This window comes from Triticum aestivum, chromosome 3A (genome assembly GCF_018294505.1).
Source record: "Triticum aestivum cultivar Chinese Spring chromosome 3A, IWGSC CS RefSeq v2.1, whole genome shotgun sequence".
NCBI lineage: Eukaryota > Viridiplantae > Streptophyta > Magnoliopsida > Poales > Poaceae > Triticum > Triticum aestivum.
In genome coordinates, this window is record NC_057800.1 from 489465700 (window position 1) to 489474779 (window position 9080).

Below are 9080 nucleotides of genomic sequence, written 5' to 3' on the forward strand. Positions count from 1 at the left end.
TTTCCATGCTTCGGCGAGGCATTCCTCCTCCTTGGACGTCCACTTGATGCGCGGTTCGCCTGACCTGGCCGCCCGCTTCTTCTTCTTCTGGCACCCCTTCGTCGGAACAGGAGCCGGCTCATCCTCCTCCTCCTCCTCCTCCTCCTCCTCCTCGGGTTCCTCCGCGTCCTCGCCTAGCCGAGCTCGGCCTCCATGTCGCCGCTGAGATCCACTACCTCGTCCTGGGTGGCGAACCCGGGAGAGGCGGCGGCCGCGGTCGATCCTGTCGCGATGATGTCGTCCATGTCGGCTCCCGTGTCGTCGGCGTCGCCGAGGTGCGAGAAGGGCAGAGGTCCACGGTAGAGATGGGGCATCGGCGTGGACGCGTAGGAGGCGGGCGGCGAGTAGTTGTATGGAGGGTACTGCACGCCGACGAAGGCGGGCGAGGGCATGCACGTAGCGGGGTGACCATGAGGGAAGGTCACGTTCGGGTTGAACCCACCGTGCGCGTCGCCGTCGGCGTAGCCGGCCGACGATGAACCCCATGGAGATCCGGTGCCTTGCTGTCCCCAGGGCGCGTACTGGGCGTGGCTGACGACGGGTGGATTCATCCCCGCCTGGTCGACCGATGAGGAAGACGCCGCCAAGCGCGCCGCATTGTCGCGGGCCTTCTTGGCGATGGCCCTGTTCCGCCTGTCGGCGGTGACTGCTTCGCACCGCTGAACTTCCACCCTCCACTCGGCGTTCGACAGGCCCGGCGGCTTCGATGGCGGCGCCCTCGGCTTCCTCTGCTTTGGCTGGACCACGGCATCAGTCGCGCTTGCTGCCGCGCGCGGCATGGTGTACTTCTTCGGCGGCATGGCGGCGACTGGAAGGCGAGCGGGAGGGGGTTTGGCGGGAGAAAGGGGGAGAATGGCGGGAGGAAGGCGAGCGAGCGGGAGAGATGCGAGGGAAAAGCGTCAACAAACGGCGGGAAAAGGCCCTCGGGTCGCCTCCAGGGCGGGCCCACGCGCCTTTTTCGCTTGCGCCGGCTCCCCAAGCGCCCCCAGGGCGCCGGGTTCGGCCTGGATCCGCCGGCACCAGTTTTGGCCCGAGCCGGCGAAAAACGGCCTTCTGGGGCTGCGACTGGGGCCTTTTTTTGGCGCCGACGCGGCAAAATCGCCTGGGGAGGCCCTGTTGGGGCGCGGCTGGAGATGCCCTAAGTCAGGAGCTCACCCAGGGATTCCTCGACCTATCAAACGAACATCGCCGGTAGCTCGAGCTCGATCGCCCCGATGCGAGAGCCTACAGCCTACACCGTCCTACGGTACATCTACCACGACGGGACGCTGTACGCCCCCAATCCAGGACGAAGGACTGCAGAGCAGCATTGTTCCGGCACTGTCGCAACACTGTAGCACGACATTTTTACCTAACTACCCTTGTAACCTTGCCTTCCTTGAACTATAAAAGGAAGGGGAGGAATCCACGAAAAGAACGGGCAAAAAACAAAAGAACCCAACATACAACCGAGCCGGACAAGCCAGGACACCCGGTCAGGCTCGCTCGCTCACACGAACACGCAGTACCAAGTACTGAACCGCAACACCACACACACAGAGAGACTTGGTATCAGGTCCCTCTCTCGCGAGCCGCTTGTACTACAAGTTTTTTCCCATCCGGGCATAAAGAACACCACCAGAACTGGACGTAGGGAGCCCCGTGGCGCCCGAACTAGTATAAATCCTTGTGTCTCTTGTGCCAGCCGTCCGGATCCGACACACGATCGTACTAAATTTACTTGCCGACGGTATAGAACCCCGACATGACGTCCTCTCATGCTATGGAGGCAGTAGAAGAACAACACGTGAGGTTGTAAGAGAAGGGTAAAGGTGAAACAATAAAAGGTAGATTTGATAGATTCGATTGTGATACCCTCAATCGGCCGTGGTCCTTTATATTTATAAAGTGGAGAGATCTTGCTCTGACTTGGGTTGAAACCCTAGCAAATTCCATATTAAAATACAACTTCTACACGGATTCTATAGACCTAAACCGGTCTGACCGCCTGGACCCACCGGTCTTACCGGTGTACCCGACGTGTAGATCTTCTCGTAACCATATCTCTCTCATCTGAAGTCCGAATCAGATGTTCCATATATGAACCTTGATCTGCTCGACGAAAACTATCCAAAGGTGAAGTCCAAGGACCAACCATTTTTTCAACAAATCTCATTGAAATGGTTGGAGTGACTGTTTGCACAGTAGGCAAATACTACTACCTCCATGCTACAAATAAGTTAGTTTTGGGCTTATCCTATAAAGTCGACTATTTCAAACTTTGACTATAAATAAATTTTAATGTGCTGCATTTTGAGATGTGAATAGTATGAATAGATTTGTCTCGAAACATTGTTTCACAAAAGTATATTTTAACTATGTTTTAAAAATAGTCTACAACAAAACAAAGTAGTCAAAGTTGCATCTCGAAGACCATGTCGATGTTCAAAACGAATCTACTTGTGGGATGGATGAAGTATACTTGCGAATGGTTCTCTCTAATCTTTTTTTAAGAAGGTTCTCTCTAATCTCTCGCCATTATTCTTGCAGGATCTGTACTGGAGCATATTGAAAGACTCGCCATTATTCTTGTAGGATCTGTACTGGAGCATATTGAAAGACGCTGGCACCTCAGCGGACTATAAGTTCACATCTATTGCCCTTACCATGCTTTTGTTCCGGGTAGGCTGATAACTGATAATGTCCTCCTGGCTCGCACTACCTTAGAGCAAAAGGAAAGGTAATATAGGGCTGGCTGCTATAAAATTAGACATGAGTAAAGCATATGACAGAGTAGAATGGCCTTTTCTTGAGAAAATTATCGAAAATTGGGATTCGCTGCAGCATGGGTTGATTTAATCATGAAATGTGCTTCCACAGTCAGCTATAGAGTGAAGATAAATGGAGAGTATTCAGAACAATTCAGGCCTCAACGGGGTTTGCGTCAAGGTGATCCCCTATCACCATCGGTACGGAGATAGGGAGACACACGGAAGGGCCAGAGGGGAAACAGAACACTCTGGATCGCGAGCGTGGTGGCAAGGGGATCGATGGAGGCGGGATCGGCGGCGAAGGGATCGGCGGCGGCGGCAGCGAACGAAGATAGGGATCTGAGGGCTGCTCTATACGGAGATAGCGCGATGGTGGTGGGGAAGGAATGTCCGCTGGCGGGGTTCTCGCTCGAGGGCTCCCTGGACGCCTCGCTCGCTCGCCCTGGAACTTTTTTCGCTGGTTTAATTTCGTAGATTTTTTTCCATTCGTTTTTCTGGCGTAGTTCGTGCGAGGGAACTACCTGGATGCATCAGGAGGGCGCCGCGAACGTGATTTTCGAGGGTCCAGGGGGAATCGGTGAGATGTGGGAGGTGGGATCAAGGACGAAAAAAACATGTCTCTAGTGGGATGAAAATTGACCAGCGGAGACTACCAACTGAGACATTAGGAGTAGAGATTACAACTGGGAAGCCTCCTCCACCGGCGGTTGAGGTGGCCTCAGATCGCCCCCGGATGAACTCCAGTGTTCACCGTCGGGCTCCCAGCCGCTGCCTCGTCGACTTTCACGTCCCTCCCTTTGATCCCATTCACCAGGGAGGCAGCGCCGTCCTCCATCACAACGAACGAGTCCACACCGAGATCCCAACTGGATTGTGGTCGCGCCTCTCACCCCATCAACGACCAACATACAGGATGGGGGAGGGTCTATGTGTGACGCGGGCGCCGTCACCATGGACGGGGGAAGGAGGAGGCGGCAAATACGCAGCCATCGGTACGGAGATAGGGGAGACACGCGGAAGGGCCAGAGGGGAAACGGAACACTCTGGATCGCGAGCGTGGTGGCAAGGGGATCGGTGGAGGCGGGATCGGCGGCGGCAGCGAACGGAGATAGGGATCTGAGGGCTGCTTTGTACGGAGATAGCGCGATGGCGGTGGGGAAGGAATGTCCTCTGGCGGGGTTCTCTCTCGAGGGCTCTCTAGACGCCTCGCTCGCTCGCCCTGGAACTTTTTCCGCTGGTTTAATTTCGTAGATTTTTTTCCATCCATTTTTCTGGCGTAGTTCGTGCGAGGGAACTACCTGGACGCATCAGGAGGGCGCCGCGAACGTGCTTTTCAAGGGTCCACGGGGGAATCGATGAGATGTGGGAGGTGGGATCGAGGACGAAAAAAGCCGTCTCTGGTGGAACGAAAATTGACCAGTGGAGACTACCAACTGAGACATTAGGAGTAAAGATTACAAAACTAATTACACAAATGAAAGGGAAATCGCGAGACGAATCCATTAAGCCTAATTAATCCGTCATTAAAGATTGTTTACTGTAGCACAACATTGTCTAATCATGACATGATTAGGCTCGTTAGATTCTACCGTGGCGCCCTCGATTGTTTACTGTAGCACCCTCGATTGCTCAAGGAAGATATACAGGACGGAGGGGGGGTCAGGTCTTTCTACCGTTGCGCGCTGTCTAACTTGTGTAGGAGCACGGGTGCAGCTGCCATACTCGTTTTGTATGATGGGGTCAAGTTCATGGATAGGGGTAGCAACGCGCTGTCTAACTTGTGTAGGAGCACGGGTGCGGCTTCCATACTCGTTTTGTATGATGGGGTCAAGTTCATGGATAGGGGTAGGTTGTAACAGCTATTGAGGTGTTCGTTACAGATTTTTGGATTGGGGATTAGGCCAAAGGTACAGGAGCACTTTAGATCGTTGTTCTTTCTTTTTTGCCTCCTTTTTTCCCCACCAGAAGCATGGGACCAGAAGACAAGGTTTCTATCGTCTTTCCTGTTGCGTTTTCTTATATTAAAAATAATAGAAATACCTTGGTTCGTTTCAATAGATCTCATCATAAATGAGGCATGCTCGGAACGGTTCGCAAATGAGATTGCTCCATTCATAAGTTCATACATTGCACCTTAGTACAGACATCATCGTTTGTTCAAAATACGGAAGACACTTAAAAGTAGAGATGTTGTCACGAGCAGATTCTTACTACACATACTTCAATGCTAATTGAACACAAGAACTCGATTTTGCTTGCACACAATAGTAGGCAACGGATCCCTGCTTATTCATCAGCCCAGCATCTCATCTCCTGTTTCATCATTTTTTTTGCTTTCTTCCTTTGCCTCCCTTCCTCCCCCTCCGCCTCTTCGGTCTCTGTTTTCCCTTCCTCTTCCTCTAGTGGTGCCACGAAATACCTGATGTAGCCCTTCTCTGCAATTTTGCACTCGACCATCAAAGGTAGCTTGGTGGAGAGACCGATCTTCACTTGATCAAACAGGGTAGACACCTTGGCGCGGGACTTCATGTACCTCAGGTTCAAGGTCAATGAAACTGGCCCTCGCATATGTGTAAGGGTAACACTAGCTTTTTCTGGCTGCATTGATACAAACATGACCCATTAACTAGTGCAGATACGCATAGACGGATCTATTCTTCAGTAGTTTCTTAAAATACTAGTTGAATGGCACAAGATACTAAAGATGTTACTCCATATGATAGAACCAATTGAAATTTATAGAATAAACAGATGTTAGTTTGCACTGCAGAGTAGTTAACCACGTCACCAAGATTTTACAGTTAAAGGAGGAAATAATAAGCTAACTAAAAAACAAACATCTAATTCAACCCCATTTACCGCTTGAAGAGCCATGTTCCGCTTTATGAAATATATGTAGCTTCTGCTCTAGACAAATTAACTTGCAAGTTATGCAGACTAAACATACTCCAAACACAGAAACCAACATTAACAAACAAAGTGAATTAGGAACTCAACACAGTATAGTGAGACAACGAAATTCTAAGGCACTATGTATGCATGTTTGGCTACTCTGGTGCCTATAACCTAGGTGAGGAACCAAGAATGCACACTTGCTAAGAATCTACAACACATCACTGATATGGTTGTTCACTGCATTTCATGTTACAGTCACATACATATATTCCGTGGAGGAGGGTATCCATTCCAATTTGAGGGGCTAAGAGGGTCAAACTATTAAGTACCTTGTCAGTTTTGTTCGGCACATGGGAAATGTTCATGCACCTTCTTTTTCGTGAAGTAAAGAAGCTGATGACCTTCTCATCCACCGTGATGACAACTACAGCAGGAGATGGAAATGGTTCAAGGTACATAACTAGAATCCTCCATGCGCAACAGTAACAGTTAGCCATATAAATTGCCAGGTAAATCTATGTACCATCGTCGTTGATGACGCTGAGGGACTTGCAGTTCAACATAAACTCCTTAGAGGGCATGCAGAAAATGGCCTGGTACTCTGACTCCATATTGTGCCAATCCGGGATTTTGAGGTGATGGCTTCTGTCATCCACAAGCCGCAAATCCATAGCCGTAGTTTTAGTCTTGTCTGTTCATTTCCACAAACACAAAATCAGCACAGGGTCAGGGCGAAGAGCAGCTATCACAAAAGACGTGTTGGCACTTACCGGGCGACACGAATGTTATGGTAATGTCTTCAAAGTTTTGGTCGGTGACCTTGATGGTGATGATGTCACCATCTTTGGAGGCGCGGAGGAAATTGACTATGTCGGCGATTGCGATGCACATGGAGCGGTGTTTGTCGCAGCGGTAGAACTGGAAGACCTCGGGGGGGGGGAGAAGAGCGAGAGGATGACGACCTGTTCGGTGTCCAGGGCCTGGAGCGAGAAGCCCTTGCTGGAGCAGTTGACGTTGGCCACATTGACCAGGTCGAGGATCGCCTCCAGGACATCCTCGAAGATGCCTCCCTTCGCCTTCGCCATCCGCAGCTCCAACATGGTACTAAAGATGCTTCCCGTTTCATCTTTTTTTTGCTTTCTTCCTTTGCCTCCCTTCCTCTCCCTCTGCCTCTTCGGTCTCTGTTTTCCCTTCCTCTACCTCTGTTATCTTTGGTGCCATGAAATATCTGATGTAGCCCTTCTCTGCAATTTTGTACTTGACCATTTTTTTTGCTTTCTTCCTTTGCCTCCCTTCCTCTCCCTCTGCCTCTTCGGTCTCTGTTTTCCCTTCCTCTTCCTCTGTTATCTTTGGTGCCACGAAATATCTGATGTAGCCCTTCTCTGCAATTTTGTACTCGACCAAGGTTCCATGGGGGAGAGACCGATATTCACTTGATCACACAGGGGGGAGAGACCGATATTCACTTGATCACACAGGGTAGACACCTTGGCGCAGGACTTCATGTACCTCAGGTTCAAGGTCAATGAAACTATCCCTCGCACATGTGTAAGGGTAACACTAGCTTTTTCTGGCTGCATTGATACAAACATGACCCATTAACTAGTGCAGATACGCATAGACGGATCTATTCTTCAGTATTTTCTTAAAATACTAATTGAATGGCACAATATACTAAAGATGTTACTCCATATGATAGAACCAATTGAAATTTATAGAATAAACAGATGTTAATTTGCACTGCAGAGTAGTTAACCACGTCACCAAGATTTTACAGTTAAAGGAGGAAATAATAAGCTAACTAAAAAACAAACATCTAATTCAACCCCTTTACCAATACCAATGTAATCAACCAAATGAAGAGCCATGTTCCCCTTTATGAAATATATGTAGCTTCTGCTCTAGACAAATTAACTTGCAAGTTATGCAGACTAAACATACTCCAAACACAGAAACCAACATTAACAAACAAAGTGAATTAGGAACTCAACACAGCATAGTGAGACAATGAAATTCTAAGGCACTATGTATGCATGTTCGGCTACTCTGGTGCCTATAACCTAGGTGAGGAACCAAGAATGCACACTTGCTAAGAATCTACCAACAAATCATTGATATGGTTGTTCACTGCATTTCATGTTACAGTCACATACAGATATTCAGAGGAGGAGGATATCCATTCCAATTTGAGGGGCTAAGAGGGTCAAACTATTAAGTACCTTGTCAGTTTTGTTCGGCACATGGGAAATGTTCACGCACCCACTTTTTCCTTTAGTAGAGAAGCTGATGACCTCCTCATTCACCCTGATGACAACTACAGCAGGAGATGGAAATGGTTCAAGGTACATAACTAGAATCCTCCATGCGCAACAGTAACAGTTAGCCTTATAAATCACCAGGTAAATCTATGTACCATCGTCGTCGATGACGCTGAGGGACTTGCAGTTCAACATAAACTGCGCAGAGGGCATGCAGAAAATGGCCTGGTACTCCGACTCCATATCGTGCCATTCCGAGATTTTGAGGCGATGGCTTCTGGCGTCCACAAGCTGCAAATCCATATCCGTAGTTTTAGTCTTGTCTGTTCATTTCCACAAACACAAAATCAGCACAGGGTCAGGGCGAAGAGCAGCTATCGCAAAAGACGTGCGGGCACTTACCGGGCGACTCGAATGTTATGGTAATGTCTTCGAAGTTTTGGTCGGTGACCTTGATGGTGATGATGTCACCATCGTTGGAGGCGCGGAGCAAATCGACCATGTCGGCGATTGCGATGCGCATGGAGCAGTCTTCGTCGCAGCGGTAGGACCGGAAGACCTCGGAGGGGAAGAAGAGCGAGAGGAAGACGACGTGTTCGATGTCCAGGGCCTGGAGCGAGAAGCCCTTGCTGGAGCAGTCGACGTTGGCCACATTGACCAGGTCGAGGATCGCCTCCAGGACACCCTGTAAGATGCTTCCCTTCGCCATCGTCAGCTCAAACATGGTGGCTTGGACGGCCCGGCGGCGACGTAGGAGAAGATGGCGGCATTGGGAAGAGGGGCGGGAGAGGACGGGAAACCCTAGGTCTGGAAGGGTGCGGGATGGAGAGCGGTTGGGAGGGGACGGAGGAAGGGGAACCAGATATTAATAGGGAGCCATAGGCTTGCGGTGTTTGCAGGCGCCCGTTACAGGCCATTTCGCAAACTGGCGCCTACAGTCCACCGCGAGATGGGCCGGCCCATTTAGCGTTTCGCTACGTCTCTTCATAAAGTGCAAAAAATAGAGAGCTGCGCCGAATCGAACCCAGGACCTACACGTTCACAGCGCACCGTGCTAACCAGCACGATATGCACGATAACTTCTTGCGTCCTTCTTATTATTTCAGTTCGCATTTTCTTTCTTTTTTTTCTTTTCCTT

General features: G+C 49.9%; 1 protein-coding gene and 1 pseudogene across 1 annotated transcript; both read right to left on the reverse strand.

Annotated features, from left to right (window-relative positions):
- Positions 1-5075: 5075 nt before the first annotated feature.
- Positions 5076-6784, reverse strand: LOC123056952 (proliferating cell nuclear antigen-like; annotated as a pseudogene).
- Positions 6785-6806: 22 nt separating this feature from the next.
- On the reverse strand, positions 6807-8651 carry LOC123056953 (proliferating cell nuclear antigen-like). Its single transcript, XM_044480159.1, has 5 exons — positions 8345-8651; positions 8098-8265; positions 7904-7998; positions 7118-7258; positions 6807-7079 (listed from the first exon to the last, which is right to left on the reverse strand). Exons 1-5 carry the CDS (start codon positions 8649-8651, stop codon positions 6807-6809), a joined length of 984 nt encoding a protein of 327 aa, XP_044336094.1.
- Positions 8652-9080: the final 429 nt, after the last annotated feature.

Bases quoted from the DNA above. Each gene is read 5' to 3' on its own strand.
- LOC123056953 (XM_044480159.1), bottom strand. From the start codon at position 8,651: ATGGCGAAGGGAAGCATCTTACAGGGTGTCCTGGAGGCGATCCTCGAC. The intron at 7,999-8,097 runs GTACATAGATTT...CTCCTGCTGTAG, and splicing joins CAGCGTCATCGACGACGATG to TTGTCATCAGGGTGAATGAG. The intron at 7,259-7,903 runs GTACTTAATAGT...GTATCAATGCAG, and splicing joins TGCCGAACAAAACTGACAAG to CCAGAAAAAGCTAGTGTTAC.